This window comes from Lissotriton vulgaris, chromosome 1_1, assembly GCF_964263255.1.
Source record: "Lissotriton vulgaris chromosome 1_1, aLisVul1.2, whole genome shotgun sequence".
NCBI lineage: Eukaryota > Metazoa > Chordata > Amphibia > Caudata > Salamandridae > Lissotriton > Lissotriton vulgaris.
The window spans coordinates 15,046,126-15,063,905 of record NC_141685.1 but is presented as its reverse complement, the minus strand read 5'-3'; the positions used below and the strand labels follow the sequence as shown (position 1 = coordinate 15,063,905).

Genomic DNA, 17,780 nt, shown 5'->3' with positions numbered 1-17,780 from the left:
TGCTGAGGTAGCGGGCAGCGCCCATTCGGTCGACCAGTTCATCTGCCCGGGGGATGGGGTGTGCGTCCGTTCTGGTGACTTCATTCAGGCCCCGGTAGTCGACACAGAACCGGAGTTCTGGTGTGGTTCCGGGGGCGGCTGCTTTGGGGACCAGTACGACCGGGCTGGCCCATGGGCTGTCTGAGGGCTCGATGACCCCGAGCGTGAGCATCTTAGCTACTTCCGCCTGGATGCAGGCCCGTACCCGATCAGGTACGCGGTAGGCCCGGTGGCGGATAGGAGGACTGTCTCCGGTGTCCACATCGTGCACACACCAGGAAGTGACACCTGGGGTGAGGGAGAACAGACTGGCGAACCGTGATAGGAGGGCTTGGCACTCTTGGCGTTGTTCTCTGGTGAGGGTCTCCGAGAGTCGGACCCCATCCACGGAGCCGTCTTGCTCCTGGGTCCGTAAGAGGTCAGGGAGAGGCTCGGAGTCGTCTTCAACCCCATTGTCTGTGGCCATCAAGAGGCTGAGTTCTGTTCGTGCAAAGTGGGGTTTCAGTCTGTTGGTGTGGAGGACTCGGAGGGGGTTCCGGGAGGACTCCATATCGATCAGATAGGTGGCAGGACCCTTGCGCTCGATTACCTTGAAGGGTCCCGTCCATTTGTCTTGGAGAGCGCACGGTTCTGTGGGGGACATTACCCAGACCTGTTGCCCCGGCTCGAATTCAATGGATGAGGCGTTCTGGTCATACCATTTCTTCATGTCCTCTTGACTGGCCTCTAGGTTGGCTTTTGCTAGGTCTCTGAACCGCCGGGACTGGTTGCGGAGGGTGAGGAGGTACCGGAAGACATCTGGAGGACTCTTGGCCGGAGGCATCTCCCAGCCTTCTTTGATCAGGCTGAGTGGCCCCCGTACTGGGTGCCCATAGAGCAGCTCGAATGGGCTGAAGCCTAGGGACTTCTGTGGGACCTCCCGGTAGGCGAAGAGGAGGCACGGCAGCAGCACGTCCCACTGGCGACGGAGGGGCTCTTCCAATCCCCCGATCATCCCTTTTAGCGTGCGATTGAACCGCTCAACAAGTCCGTTTCCTTGGGGGTGATAGGGGGTCGTGAAGCGGTAGGTGACCCCACACTGTTGCCAGAGGGACTTCATATATTTAGAAATAAAGTTCGTGCCTCTGTCACTGACGACTTCTCGGGGGAACCCCACACGGGAGAAGATCCCCATCAGGGCCCGGCCGACCACTGGGGCTGTCACGGTCCGGAGAGGAATAGCCTCAGGGTAGCGGGTGGCGTGGTCCACTAGTACTAGGATGAAGCGATGGCCTTGTCTTGTACGCGGGTCCAGGGGTCCCACAATGTCTATCCCGACCCTCTCAAATGGGGTCGTGACTACTGGAAAGGGTTGCAGGGGGGCCTTTAATTTGCGGCCGCTCTTCCCACTGGCTTGGCACGTGGGGCAAGATCGGCAATGCTGGTGCACATCGTTTCTCATTTTGGGCCAGAAGAAGTGGGTCACTAGGCGGCTGTAGGTTTTATCTTGTCCCAGGTGCCCTGCCAGGGGGACATCGTGGGCCAGATTTAGCAGGAAGTCTCTAAAGCGGAGGGGCACCACTAGTACTCGGTTGGCCCCCAGCTCGGCGATTCGTTGCTCGCTGTACAATAGATCATTGTCCCAGTAGACCCAATGAGTTCCGGAGGTATCCCCTGCGCTTTGGGCGAGCGCTTGTTGTCGGAGTCCCTCAAGGGAGGGACAGGTCTTCTGTTCCTGACGAAATTGTTCTTGTGTGGGTCCCCCTTCTTGAGCCCACTGATCAAGATTAGCGAGGTCGGAAGGTTGAGCAAGTTCGAGGGGGATGCCATGGTCGGGGGTCTCGGCGGGGGCGACCGGAGGCGGTGGCGCCGGCCATTCTGGTTCTTCCGGGTGATGGTTGGCACGGGCGGCCATGGACCGGGTGGTGACGCACGCCCAGTCTGGGACGCCCAACATCCCCAAGTGTTCTTTTCGCTCCACGGCTGCCCACGGGGAGCTTTCCAGGTCATTTCCGAGGAGGCAGTCCACGGGGGCGTCGTCTCGGACCGTTACCTTCAACATGCCGGAGACCCCTCCCCACTCAAAGGGGACGCAGGCCATCCGACACAGACTTTCCGAGTTGTCGGCTGATCGCACAGGGCAGAGAACGTTCGGTAGATATTGTTCTGGGGTCACCAGATGACAGCGGACGGCTGTCACACTGGCCCCGGTGTCTCGAAGGGCCTCGGCCCGTTGTCCATTGATGCTCACCCATTGGCTGTACTTCTGGGTGTTAGCGGGTAGGGGGACCCGCGGGACCATGTCTCTTCCCCCTAAGCACGCGAGAGTCATGGCGGCTGGCTCCCACTCTTGATACTCCTGCTCGCCTGTTTCTTGTTCCTCGGAAATCTGTTCTTCCCCTAGTGCCGCGGCGGCCACCTGGCGGGGTCTTGGACTCTGGTACTGCGGGCAGCTTGGGTCGTTGGCATAGTGGCCGACCCGTTGGCATCGGTGACATGTAACATTGGCTCTGTATCCAGGTCGCGCCGGGGTGCTGCCCCGGTTGGCCGGGGGGGTGGTGCTGGTAATGGGGGCGGCCGGAGTATTGTCTCTTCCTCGTCCTTGGCCCCCTCCTCCTCCTCTGGATCGGTGGTGACCATTGTTGTTCCTGTTCTGCTCGTAGGACCCATTCCGGCCCACTCTGGTGATCTCCCACCGGTCAGCTTCGGCTGCGAGCTGCCGGGGATCGGTTAACTTGCTGTCGAGGAGGTGTTGGCGTAGTTCAATGAAGCAATTGTTGGACAGATGCTCCCATACCATCAGATTGAACAGCTGCTCGTAGGTCGTGACGTTGTTCCCTCTGATCCAGCCTTCGAAGGCTCGGCTAAAGTACGTTACATAGTCCACCCAAGTTGTACCTGGAATGCGTGTGCAGTCTCGGAACCTCTGACGGTACATCTCGGGCGTGAGGCCATAGCGGGTGAGGAGGGCCGCTTTCATATGGTCGTAGGAGGTCATCTGGTGGTCTGGGAGCTGTAACAGAGTATCGCGGCCCTCATTGAGGAATTTGCCCCATAGGCCGGCTCCCCAGTCGGCTCTATCGATCCGGTGCGCAGTCATCGCGATTTCATAGGCCTTAAACCATTGCTGGATGTCGTCTTCTCGAAAATATTCTCGGACCACATCCTTGGGGATGTGCACTTTTTTCTCCGTGGTCCCTGGGGTGGACGGTCTGTCGGGCACCCCTAACTCTTTATTCTGTTTGCGCAGGTTGATCTCGGCTAGGTTCCGCTCGTGCTCGTACGTTAGTCTTTTTTCTTCGAGCTCCCTTTGCCTCTGTTTCTCCTCTCTTTCTTCTCGGAGGCGAAGGTGCTCTAAGTTTATTTTTTGCTCGGCCAATTTGAGTTCTATGTCCATCTTGAGTCGGGCCATTTCGAGTTCGTGTAGTCGGGCTTTTTCTCTTTCTTGGATCTCGTCTTGCGAGAGACTGGTTCTTTGCCCCTCAGGGGCCGTGTTGGTATTTTTCGCGGTGCTTTGCTCAGGGGCTTCGACATCCCCGGTCTCTGCCCAAGATTCTAGGGCCTGCTTAAAATCGTCCTTGGTACTTAGTCCGGTGGTAGCGATACCTAGTTCGATGCAGAACTGCTTTAGTTCACGATGGCTGTATTCCTCTAGTTTTTCCATTTGGAACTTCTCAGTTGATCCGCTCTCTTTAGTCGACATTGTCGTTCGTTGTGGGGTGAGCTACTCTCTGTACGTTATGCGGTGATTCGGATCGCGCCGCTGGCCACCAATGTTAGACGGACCGGGAGGGTCGGCCGAGATTACGGGGAGAGGTCTCCAGGGAGAGCCGTCTCCAACGACTGTACAGATAAGTAACTTCCCCCCCACAGACGGACACCACACAAGATTGAAGGTTAACGAGACTTTATATGCAATTCTTAGGTTACGTTGGTAGGATACAAGGAGGTCTGGACTCAGGGGTCCCCTCGGTTCTGATCTCTGGTTGAGGAAAAGGGTAGCGGGACAGTCTTAGTTACCAATGCGTAAGATAGCTCTCAATCCTCGAGCTCGGCGTGTTTGCTGATCGGGCCGTGGAGGAGCCAAGCAGGTCCCGAGATGGATGAAGGATGGTCGACGGGCCGTGGAGAAGCCAAGCAGGTCCCGATGAAGATGACGGTTACAACGGTCCGCGGCCTCGCCAGCAGATCCGGACGACGGTGAAGGATGAAGGTTACGACGGCTGTGGCAGCGCCAACAGGCAGGACGATGGTGCACAGGACAGAGCTACGGCAGCGCCAGTAGTCCGTCCAGGATGAGTTCCTCTTACGTCTCTCGACTCCAAGATACAACTGCCTTCCTGCTCTGGAGCTGCCCCAGTTATAGGGCTGGCGTGCTTTGATGTCCGGACCCTCGCACTTGGAGGTCGGGAGGTCCGGGATGAGGGAGTCCAGACACCCAGCAGGGGGGTGGAGCCAGCGCCCGGGGAGGCGATGGGCGAGCGGCACTGGGCGGGGGAGAGCCATCGGCACCTCTTGCTCCCATTGACTTGCCAAGTAGCCCGCTCACCTCCTGGGTGGAGGGTGGTGCCGGAGTGTCGGAGGCTGGGCTAGGCCCAGGGTTGAGGTCGATCGGGGGCCAGGTGGCCTTGTGGCGAAGTGTCCAAGATGGCGGCCCGGGCTGGGCGCATGGGTCGGCAGTGGATCGGACCCACGAGGTTATCATGTTCGAGGGCAGGGGTCCCTGAGGGGACGTAGGGCGTGCAATGGTGGTGGGTGGTGCTTGCGTGACTGGGCTCGGGCCTGGTCGAGCCGGGGGAGAGCGGCCCGTCATGTGGCCTGTCCAACACCCCAGAAGTTCTTTGGTCTACTAGCGGGGGGCTGCAGCTCACTATAATTTTCAGATTGAGTGCAGCAGTTGAGCATGTCGAGTACCCAGCGTTTTGGTGTTGGCAACGGGCCTCTCATCCAGCAACAAGCCAGCACCTGGCGGGCCACGAGCAAGCCCATGTCTACCATACGTCTAATCGCCCTCAGCAGTTTTTTAGTGTACCCTAGTAGGGCCATCAGGGGATCAGGCGTAATTGCAACCTCCGTCAGCTCGCTAATGTCAGCAAATATCTTGTCCCAAAAGTCCCAGATGCCAGGGCACTGCCAGGTAAGATGTAAGAAGTCTGCTTCTGGGGCACTACACCTCTCGCACCGGCAGAATCCCTCAAGCCATACCTACAGAGTCGGGCTGGGGTGTAGTACACCCGATATAGGAATTTGAAGTGGACCAGTCGATGCCGGCCATTGAGTGATACTTTCTTGGTGCTAGTGCAGCAGTATCGCCATGTGTCATCGTCTAGTACGGTGTCTAAGTCAGTCTGCCAAGCTAATCGCGCCTTAGTGTATGATTGTCGTGTGCTTGCCCGTGTCAGTTTGTGTAAATTGGACAGCAGTTTCTGGGGAGAAGCAGTTTTAATGACATGTGTAAGCTCAGGGACCTCAGGGGGCTCCGCCATGACCCGCCCAGCAGGTCGCCCAGAGCGCGGCGCACCCTGTGGAACTGGAATCGTGTCAGAATTGTGGGTTCGCAATCGCAGGTTCCCAGTGCTTGTTCCCATGTCTTTGCAACCCCATCACGAATAGATCTCCTGCCGTTTTTATGTTCAGTTTATGTAAGGCAGTGACTACTCCCTTTTCCTCGAGCGGGGGCAACCATCTGGCCCAGTCTACTGGCATCTCAGGTGAATATAGCAGCACACCGTTTTGCATCTGCAAGAGGCTATGCCATGCATGATTAGTGGCTGTTATTGAGTCCAGTAGGCCCGTTCTGCGATCGAGCGGTCGGAAGTTGGAGTGAGTCTGGGCTTGCAAAGAGAGTCAAAGAGAGTCTCCATGCGGACATGTGGAATGTTCCTGTCTCCATGCAGCCAGATGTGGAGATGTGACGCCTTGGCTACTCGGTAGTATGCCTCCAGGTCCGGGGCTCCAAGCCCCCCCATTGAATATGGCATAGTGAGTGTCGCCCACCGGACACGTGGTTGTCCGCCCGCCCAAGCTAACTTGGTCATCTGTTGTTGCAGCCGAGCAAAGAACGATTTGGGGAGGACCATTGGTATAGTCATGAACAGAAACAAAAATCTGGGGAGAACAACCATTTTCATTATTGATATGCGTCCCATTAAGGACAGAGGGAGTTTGCTCCAGTTAATCACGTCATCTTCTAGCTTGCTAACGGCAGTACCATAGTTGGCTCTAAAGAGGACTTCCGCGTCCGTGTGTAACTGAATCCCCAGATAGCGGACCGAATCTATGGTCCATTGAAGAGGGTATTCCATTGGTGTTGGTTGCGTGATCGGTGTTAGTGGAAAAGCCAACGATTTGGTCCAGTTGACCCTCAAGCCTGAGAGCGCCCCAAATCGGACCACCTCCCTGAACACCGAGGTAGGTTGTTATCAGGGTCGCGTATATACAGCAGAGTGTCGTCTGCGTACATCGACACTATGATTTTATAGCCCGGGAATCCTATGCCCTCGTTTCCGTGGTATTCTCGCAGGGTGCATGCTAGGGGTTCACCGAGTTTTCTTTTTACAATCTTTTTCTGGATAACTATTCTCCTAACACTGGTGTTTTCTTGAGTGGTCACTAGGTGTCTTCTCTATGGTATCGAAGGACGCACTACTCACACTCTTTCCTTATGATGGTTTGTCTTGTTTGTGGTTGCACGGTTCTTAACTGTAATTTTAATCTCAAGAAATATTCTTTTGGCATACGGGGTAACACAAACGTTTGTGCAGCAGGTATACGGTGGTTGATTACTACATGAGAATGAGATTATGTGATCAAGTATGTTTTACTCTGTTTACTAGATACCATATTGACGAAACACGTGTTTTGCTTCAAAGGTTATCAAGACTGCTGGATGCATGTCGTAATATGAAATAAAGCACTACTGATTACACTAGTCTATTGGATATTGAATAACTCTTACTTATGGAGCACAGGGGATCTTATAATTTAGTTTCAGAAGCCTTGGCTCCCTATTTGAGTGTATAGTGGCCACTTCTTCTACTTGGAGCACCTCTATGAGTTAGCTCTTTCAGATACATTGGATACACAGGTTTGTGTGCAATCCTATGACATTGCCACTTGTCTATCTTAAGTTGTATGATGTAACTTTAGTTTGTTGCTGCAAACAGGATGATGTAACTTTAGTTTGTTGTTTCTTAGTTCTGTTAATTTCACAAAACTATATTGATTACGTCCTGCTGTTATTAGGTTTATCAGTTAATTCAATGTCATCCATATGTGAGTGCTGGCTAAAGTATCTGTTATTGTTCTCCTGCAGATTGGTACACCTAATTGTAACAGTGTCAGCTGATGTATACTTTCAGGATTCCAAGCAAGGTAAGTAGCATCTAATGGGGAAGTGCAAATGGCAAAAAAGTAATCGCTGAAATGATTTGTGTTTTCTTTTTTCACATGTGTTCTGCTGTGTGAAGGATCGCTGACTTACAAACCTTCAGATGCTAAGGATTGCTGACTCACAAGTTATCAGTTGCTGACTCAGAGGTTCCCAGTGCTGAGGATTGTTTTCAGGGGCTAAAGGTTGCTGACTGGTTAGCAGAAGGCCAGATCCGTCAGTTAGAATTGCGAGTGTCACCACAGATGTGTCATCTCCTTGGACATCTGTAAGGTTTGACACTGATTTCACTATCGCTGTGTCTCAAATACTAAGCCATGCCCAAATTTGCCACCTGTCTCACTGGTTCTGTTTCCTCCTACGGGATTGATAGTTCTCGCTAGAACAGAGCAGATTCAGAGGAACCCACTGCCACATGACATTTATGAGAATAATTATTTCCTCTTCTAAAAAGCCGCAAGCAGAACCAGGGCCAGGTGTGTGGACCATGCAAAACCCTTCCATGAAGCATATCGTTGCCATGCTGAGCAATTTATAACCAACAAGAAGCGGCCAATGATCTGACAGAACCAGTTGGAACCAGGCACTCTCTGGGAAATAAGCCACTGACAGTAATCTCTCTTCACATTGGCTGAGAGTGTAGTGCCAGCACTGAGACAGCGGAACTTTTTCACTCGGCTCAATCCAACCTTGCAATAAAGGGAGAATGAATCGAAAAATGTTAGTGTTACGCATGAGACTTGTCCTTACGGCAACATGTCTGAATGGCCACTATAAATATTTGTATTTTCACTTGAATGCATGTACTACAAATATGTTTCATGAGGCATGGTCTAATTCTGCTTTTCACTGCAATTGATTTAGATGTTGTGGTTGAGAGAAGGAGGACATTTGTCATTCAATGTCTAATTGCCATGCTCTTCACCTGCTCTTTCCCCTCCCTGCATCCTTTGAGACACCCAATTTTAATATTGATAAATATTGGATCCATGGAAGACATAATTTGGACTTTGCAGGTATCAATTGCAGAAAAAGCAAAGAATGGCAGGAAGGATTTACAAGTTGCACTACCCACAATATACACAAAGGTCACAGCAAAATCTTATTTGCATATGTTGCCCACCTCTTAGGTCCACTGCCTGAGAACCCCAAAAGTTACAAAAAAAGGAAGAATAGAGAGGCAAAAGTCACCAAGTTTTGTGACATTAAGACTGCGCTGTTGAATAAACGCTGGGTCCATTGCCACCCATTAAATTTGTAATCATTCTGTAAAAGTTCCTTTTGATGCTGAGCCTAACTTTGTACTCAAATGATTATTTGGATTAACTGTACCACATATGTTTTATCAGTTTTGAGTGGTCACGTTCTTGGAAGCAGTTTAATTACATTTCAACTGAGCTCTAAAGAAGTACAGTAATTACAAATTTTCCCTGTGGTCAAGTTCATGGAGACACCAGCAGCTCTACTTTTCCCCTAGAAGAGGTTAATCTAGTTACAAACTGTTCAGCATAACATTCAAAGAAATCAGCACCGTTGATGGCCTGGGTCTTGCCAGCTGCTTGCTCCAGAGCAGGTGTATGGACTTCACCCCAGCTTCATGTGAGCTTCATGGGTAAAGTACAGCCCTGGCACGTGCCCTGCAGGATCTAGCCAGTGCAGTATAGAGACTGTCATTCGCCATCCGTTTCATGAGAGTTGTTTAGGCCGAGCCCTTATGGTTTTACTTTCCGAAGTGGCAGGTCTTCACTGTCTTTCTCTATTACAGGTGGTTGTTGATGGTTCTTGGACATGAGAGCTGAAGCTCAGCTGCCTGTAGGGAAGCGGAGGTTCGCCCCTTGCATTCTCCTTGTAAATGGCGATTAGTTGTGGCGCCAGTCTAGACCGGAGTGTTGTGTTCTGTACACAACATTTAAGCCTGTAAGGTGGATGATTCTTTGTCACAGATGCCTCTATGCTTTAAACAGAGACTCAGCAAAGATGAACATCTAAGGATGTGAAGGCAATGAAGAGATTTTCTTTCCTGGGAAATGTGGTCACAAAGATGATCTGGTAGTAGTTGTATAACCACTGTGTTTTTAGTACTTTGTAACATTATTGATAGGGAGAGTGAAGCTCCATAGTAGAGTCAGTTCACAAAATCAGGATGTGAAAGGATGATAGGTGGTCACCTGGACCTTCGGAGGGAACTCTAGCTCAGGGTAGATTAGTCTTATGGTTCACATAGGATCAAAAGTGCTTCTCATCATTTGGTTTACTCGTAGAGCCTGGGAAATCCACGATCTTTTAGGAGTTACTCTAACTTCCTGAGGTCTGAGCAACCTAGAGGATGGTAGTTCTCCCAGTGTCTGCATGTGAGGATCTCTGTTGTGGATGAGTTGCGTTTAACTTCACTAGTCACATCCATTGGTCGATACCTTGAACATAGTCATCTAGACTTGAGCTATTCAGACCACTCAGACTCCCCAGTTTCAGAGGGATTGGTGTGTCATCTGCTTGGCTGCAGTACGCCCGGTTGCAATGTTTAAGGTAGGGCTTGAGAAAAGCAGAGCAATGATTGCTCTTTGGAGGTATACCTCCGGCTTTGATGTTGATATGATGTTGACATGAATAAAGAAAGCCAGGTAATGCTCATGTTGTCAGTGAGGTAAGACAGTGTGATGAAATGTGCTTAACATGGCAAATAAGCCCAGTAGTAAAAGTATAGGAGTATCATTCTTCCAAACTGTGGTTGTGTGGTCATCCACGTTGGAGATCAGAGCAGATTCAATGTCTACCCAAGGGTGGAACCCAGTTTATTGGTTTTATGGTGATGTGTTTACTACAAGGACATTGCAGATCAGTTGGCTAAGAAATTAGCCATTTGAGATTTTCCATATGTGCTTGGTGGTATATGAAGGGATGCTGTCCACATGCGGTAAACTTTAATTATTTTGTGAGCATTCATGTATGCGATCAGCATTGCTCGAGTGAATCAGCAGCTGCCTAGTCAATTCAGACATACACCTTCCAATGAATTAGAAACCGCCTACATCACTATGCAAGTCCTAAGATTAAGGACCCAAAAGTATGTATGCTATTTTGGGAACACTGACTGTCTCTGGAAGCTTGTGGTATTTCTTTGCAACATATATGTAGATTTAGTTTCCACATACAAAACCCACACCTTTGATGCACGGTCCTTACAGCCAAACCTGAAATTGAACTCCGAGTCTGATTTTCCTTCTCACGTCTCAAAAGGCTGCCGCTCTGCATTGAATATGCTCATAGATATTGTATATTTCTACTCATTTACATGCAGTAACCAACTCCCATTTTTATTTTGCAGGTCACTGAAGTATGATTAAAAAGGGAAGCGTAATTTAATAACATGAAGCGGAAATCACTTCATTGAAGAGGTTTATGTTGAAGAGGTGAAAATGTCTCAGAGCCCCAATAACTAAACAGTACCAAGAAGCCGAAGAGGAAACAGAAGCAGAGAACCCTACTCAATGTGAAATTGATATCACTAATTCTAAGCATTCATTATACATTGCTGAACAACAATTTTTTTTATCGCAAACACTTTCAAATGTGGGTTATTAGGGTTATTCAGCTCCAGAAATAAAAATGAGTAAATTAATGTCCAGACAGGTCGACTGAAAATAACCTCTTTTGTAAACTCAGTCTACATAAGGAAAGCCCTGGAGAAAAACAAGCCATATCTGTGCATAGAACTTGAGAATTTTTGTCAGAAAGACAAATCACCTCAACGGTAGTGAACACACTTTAGTCGGAAGAAGTTAAGACATTTCTGGTACAAAAGAAACACACCTGGTGGAAAAGAAAGTACAAAGAAAGTCATTGTAAAAGGTCCTTTCCAGTTTCTAGTAAAAACAATGAAGTTTTCCAAAGTTTGTTTCAGCCATGCTAAACGTTGAAATGTGACGCCACCAGTGCTCAGGTGTTAGCCACAGCTCTGGAGACCATACCCTGGGCATTGAAGAGAAACAATATTCTGCTACTGAGAAGTGTGTACTGTAATGTTCCTTCCTTTGCACATGAATAGCCTACACTAAATCAAGATAATAACTTTGTCAGTGTTTTATAACCTGCTAAATAAATGCTTGTTAAGCTCCAGTCAAAAAGTGATCCTAACTCTGCCGGACAGACTTCATATAGACATAACATGGAGACCATATTTCCCTGAGAGAAATTTTGAAAAGTTCAATGGATTAGCCTAATTTGCTTAAAGAGGTCACAACACTACAAGTCTAGATAGATTTTCTAGTAGACTCAATACAAGTGTTAAGAATAACACGTGAAGCACATTGAGAGGTTTCTGTTAACAATTATTTAAACACGTCCGGACTTTGAAATCGGGTAGACTTAATCTGCTGTGTACTCAAGAAAAAACTAACCTGGAGACAATAACCCAAGAAAGAAATCTTTTAAGTGCTCAAAATGTGAGGATGGCATTTTCTCGCCAAGATAGTATACACTAAGGAAAAACCTTACAATTACTCTAAATGTCAGAAACTCTTTTGGCAGAAATATGATTCACTAAAGAGAATTAAGACTGGATAAATCCTTTAACTAATCTGAATGTCAAAAAAGCTTTATTTGTAAAAAACCTTTCTTAACATGCAAGAGCACAAATAGGGGGAAACCTTTACAGTTCTCAGATTACCAGAAACGTGTTTGTTATGAATTCTCTCACTCAGCATGAGAGAACACATGAGGGGCAAAAACCATACCAGTGCTCTGAATGCAAGAGAACTTTCAGGCACAAATGCAGTCTCACTGAACACAAGAGAACTCACACTGGGGAAAAACCCTATGGGTGCTCTGAATGCCCAAAAAGCTTCAGTAGGAAAATATCTCTCACACACCATGAGAGAACTCACACTGGGCAGAAACCCTATTGGTGCTCTGAATGCCACAAAAGCTTCAGTAAGAAAGGCAATCTCATTAACCATGAGAGAATACACACTGGGGAAAAACCTTATCAGTGCTCTGAATGCCAGAAAAGCTTCAGTCAGAGATGCAGTCTCACTCGACATGAGAGACAACACAGTGTGCAGAAACCTTATCAGTGCCCTGAATGCCAGAAAAGCTTCAAACTTAAAGACAGTCTCACTCGACATGAGAGAACTCACACTGGGGAAAAACCATACCAGTGCTCTGAATGCCAGAGAAGCTTCAGTGTTAAATCGCACCTTACTCAACATGAGAGAACTCACACTGATGAAAAACCGTATAAGTGCTCTGAATGCCAGAAAAGCTTCAATCAGATATTCAGTCTCACTCGACATGAGAGACAACACAGTATGCAGAAACCTTATCAGTGCCCTGAATGCCAGAAAAGCTTCAAACTTAAAGACAATCTCACTCGACATGAGAGAACTCACACTGGGGAAAAACCTTACCAGTGCTCTGAATGCCAGATGAGCTTTAGTGTTAAAGATAGCCTTGCCCGACATGAGAGAACTCACACTGGGGAAAAACCTTATAAGTGCTCTGAATGCCAGAAAACCTTCCGTCAGATAGGCAGTCTAACTCAACATGAGACAAAACACACTGGGCAGAAACCTTATCAGTGCTCTGAGTGCCAGAAAAGCTTCAGGCTTAAAGTTTGCCTTGCTCGACATGAAAGATCTCACACTGGGGAAAAACCTTATAAGTGTTGTGAATGCCAGAAAAGCTTCAGTCATAGAGTCAGTCTCACTTACCATGAAAGAAAACACACTGGGGAAAAACCTTATAAGTGCTCTGAATGCCAGAAAAGCTTCCTTCAGAAAGGCAGTCTCATTCTACATGAGAGACACCACAATGGACAGAAACCTTATCAGTGCTCTGAATGTCAAAATCATTTCAGGTTTAAAGTCAGTCTAACTGAACATGAGAGAACCCACGCTGTGGAAGAAACCATACCACTGCTCTGAATGCTAGATGTGCTTTAGTGTTACAGGTAGACTTGCTCGACAAGAGAGAACTCACACGGGGGAAAAACCTTATAAGTGTTGTGATTGTTGGAACAGCTTCATTCAGAGAGTCAATCTCATTTGCCATAAAAGGAAACACTCTGGGGAAAAAGCTTATCAGTGCTCTGAATGCCAGAAAAGCTTCAGTCAGAAAGGCAGTCTCACTCTGCATGAGAGAAAACACAATGGACAGAAATGCTATCAGAGCCCTGATAGTCAGAAAAGCTTCTGTTGTCAATCCATTCTCTCTGTGCATGAGAGAAGCCATACTGGGCTTAAATTGTACCTCTGTTCTGAGTGCCACAAAAGTTTCAGTCTGACTGTACATGAAAGAGCCCATGCGAGCGAAGTACCTTATCATTGCCCTGAAAACTGGAAATACATCAGTGAAAAAGCTACTGTCTTATACTGCGAAAGAGCCTACACTGCAGAAAAACCAAAAACCGAGCCCAAACTGTAGCTCTATGCTTGCAGAGGCATGTCACAAAATGCAAAGGATGAACAACTACTCTTCAGTCCAAGGAGAAAAAGAAGAAACAACACATTAAAAGCAACGTGCAAGAAAACTGGACCATAATACAAATGCCTGTAAGAGAGCACAAGAATATAATACAAGGTACATTAAACTCTTAAAGCAATTTTGTAGCTACTCCGAGTGAAAGTGAAAGTCATAGCTCAGAGTAATAAAGTCTGCCCAATTATTTTCCGTCTTGAAGCCTCATCGTCCGGACACAAGGGATTTATTGGAACTCAGTAAGTTAATTGAGAAAAAAAACAATGCATTTCCATATTAAACATTCAGAGAGCAGGATCATTTGAAGAAATCAATCCCATGCTGACAAATAGCAGATGACTGAGCGGCTATGTAGTGAGCTGTTAAATCTTGGTTGGAGAAGAGAGACCAATAATGGTTGTTCACGATAGTGGCGTGAACATAAAATAGTTACTGTGCGCACAGAAAAAACATGTAAATCAGGAAAAATAAATTACGTTAAAAAAACAAAACTTCTCCAAGTACTAGCATGCTGACAACAGACAGTTTAATCTCGGTGTTCTTGGCTAGTGGCCAACTCGTGGGCATGACGGTATTCCAATTGAGTTTGATAAAGTTTTTCTTCACACAAAGGTTCCATGTTTGCGACAATTGTTTGTTCAGTAATAGATTGATACTATTTTGGGTTCTTTTGTTGAGGCACTAATTATTGTCCTAGCTAAACAGGATTAAGACCATAAACATGCAATTCATTTCAGCCCTTTTTGTTTTATTAAGCAATACTGACAAAAATGTTCGCAAATAGGGGCCCAGCTTTCCAAACATGTGTAAATCCGTTAATCACAAAGTCACACCACTTGTGCAATATATTAAACCCATTTTACGAATTGTTTTTCTGATTCTCGAAATGGGTTTTGCGATCCATTCTGAATCAAAATGATATGTATCAATAGTTTATGACTGCCATTTTAGTCGCAAGCCATTGATCAGTTGCCCAGACCTCAGGGGAAGTGGTAACAGATTCGAAAAGTTGTCCCCTTGGGCCCCATTGTATTTCCACTCAGAAATCTTATCATAAGATATTAAATCATAAACAAATTGCAAAATATTCGTTTGCAATTTGAAACCACTGTTTGTGACCTGTCTCTTAGTGCATTGGACCCATACATTTTTAAAAGTGATCTGAGCCAGTTTTTCTTATGATCAATTCTATATTTAGAGACTAGATTATCATCCAGTAACACCAGTGCTTCCCTACCGTTTTTATACCACAAACTTTGGCGACCTACCTAGCTTTAATGGATTGTTTCTAAATGTCATGACCTTGACCTAGCCCTTCAATATCGGACTGTGGCCAAGATAATGATCTGCCCATAGACAGAGAACTGCACTGGAGTCTGAAGCTGGAACACTATTCCAAGCGGGGTGCTGACCTGTGGCATCCATACACTAAAATCGTAAGGCTTCTGAAAATTTTGGGGTTGATACCAATGATTTTAGGAAATTTGAGAAACCCCTTTGGCGGCAGAGTATGAGGTAAGACCTAATAGCTAGTTTTGTGTTCAAATGAGGCTTTGTGATGCAGTTAGACTCCATATATATGTGTATATTTTATAGTTTTGTCTTGTGTAAACACGGCCCAAGTGCATTGGACCACTTTACATGAGCACCAGATTACATTACAGAAGGTCAGATTAGTTTTATCATATACACGGAAGATTAAGTAATTTGCCCAGAATTAAAGGACGTTGAGTCAACACCAGGACACAAACCTGGTTCCCCAGAACCAAAATTGGCAGCTCTAGTAGTTTGGCCACATATATATTTCTCAATTTATGACAAAGTCATACACATGTGGAATGGTTGTCTATCATGTATAGTGATCACAGTCTGTTTTGAAATGGCTTTCTGAAGTAAAATACCTGCAGCAACTAATACTGGAAGGTGTACCTAGAATTTTTCTTGCGAATACTTGTAAATGTTTGTTTTAAAACTTATCTTAGGTGTATTGTTCAGCACTTTTGAACTAGTGCACAACCTGGGCTAATCATTTTAAATATGACTTACATACAGATCAGAACTTTTGCGACTTACCAATTATCGGCTCAGACTCACCAGTGGGTCCCGAGCCACAGTTTGAGAAAAGCTGCACTAAACCCATTTGTAATGTATAAGTCTAGGCTGGTTCCTTTTCATTATCTATGAGTATTTTTGCACTGGTTGCAGAAAATGTTAATTATACATTTTTATTTAAAGCAATTTATTTCACTTTGACACAGTTTTCCCAACTGTTATAGCAAAAGGAACTAAGGTGTGTTGTGTAATTGCCCCTCTTGCATCCCTACTGGACGCTGAATTTTTGCTTTATTTCATCCACAAATCTCATGTAAATTAAGTTATAATATGTGGGGTAATTAAATTAGACACTGATAACTTTTTGTTGGTCATTATTGATCTTATCACTGTAATTCCGAACATCTTGGAACTCTTTGTTTTGTATGCCAGAGTTTCAGTTTATGCCTTCACATTGAAAAAACCCTAAATGTTTTTAGCTGAATATGTATTTTACTACTAGCTTGTTTAAGGGTATTGATTTGATATAGCTTCATTCTCAGATATATATATATATATAAGAAAGAAGCTATATCAAATCAATTCCCTTAAACAAGCTTGTAGTAAAATATATATATAGCTAGTGTAATATTTCGCCATTATATATCATCATGTGACTCTTAGTACAAAAGAGCGGACACAATGCACTTTGCTTTTTAAACTGTTTTCCTACTGTGACCAAGGCTGTTGCCGAAACGCGTAAGGAATGAAATCAGTGAGCTGCTCAAAACCGCTGTGATTAAAGCTCTGCTTCCAGAAAGGGCCTCTGTGTGTTGTCTGTCTGGCGATGACGATGGACGGGCTGCCCCATGCTCGTTGTTTTAGAGGCCGCCCTGCAGGGTCAGAGGCTCCTTGTACTTGGGGACTTGTTTTGCGTATCCAAATCAGGAGCATGACCGACTCGCAGACACCAGCCCATTGGGGAGATGCTAACAAGCGAAACATAGTGTCTGCTGCAGGAAGGGCGTTGGAGTGGGGTGACATCCTACTGTGACCACTCTGGAGTACGAGCAGTAATCTCAGCAGGAGATCGGAAATGCTCAAAACGCATACGATCAAAGACGCATGACCAAGAATATACTGCCACAACGTTAATGCAGGTACTAAAATGAAAATTCCATGCAATATTGTGAAATAATAAGATCCACTGGGATTTCATGCGAATATACAGCAGTACAGAGCAATATGGGACTTGTATTTTTAACTATTGGTCATGTGACTCTTAGTACAAAAGAGCGGACACAATGCACTTTCCTTTTTAAACTGTTTTCGTACCTGTGACCAAGGCTGTTGATGAAACACGTAAGGGATGAAATCAGTGAGCTGCTCAAAACCTCTGTGATTAAAGCTCTGCTTCCAGAAAGGGCCTCTGTGTGTTTTCTGTCGGCGATGACGATGGACGGGCTGCCCCATGCTCGTTGTTTTAGAGGCCGTCTTGCAGGGTCGAGGCTCCTTGTACTTGGGGACTTGTTTTTGCGTATATATATATATATATATGTAAATATATATATGTATATATATATATGTATATATATATATATATATTCACTGAAAAAACCATAGGTTATAAACCATATATAGTTAGGAATTAGCATTTAAAAAAACGTACTTTACTCACACAAAACCATTGAAATTCCATATATAGTTAGTTGTACTAACTATATATCGCGCACCCGCAATCCACTGCTGATCATGTCACATATTACATCATTCATGACATGGTCAGTGACATCACTGATGACATCACTGATGACATCTCAAATGACATCACTGATGACATCACTGATGACATCTCAAATGACATCAC

The 17,780-nt window shown here is 46.3% G+C and overlaps 1 protein-coding gene across 1 annotated transcript in view; it reads left to right on the top strand.

Annotated features, from left to right (window-relative positions):
• LOC147736969 (uncharacterized) overlaps window positions 1-14,336 on the top strand; it is a 153,999-nt gene extending 139,663 nt beyond the window's left edge. Inside the window, 1 exon segment of the mRNA XM_086954274.1 lies at window positions 12,127-14,336. Within this exon segment, the coding sequence (XP_086810400.1) occupies window positions 12,127-13,329 (1,203 nt within the window). The 3' untranslated portion in view covers window positions 13,330-14,336.
• The last annotated feature ends 3,444 nt before the right edge of the window (window positions 14,337-17,780 follow it).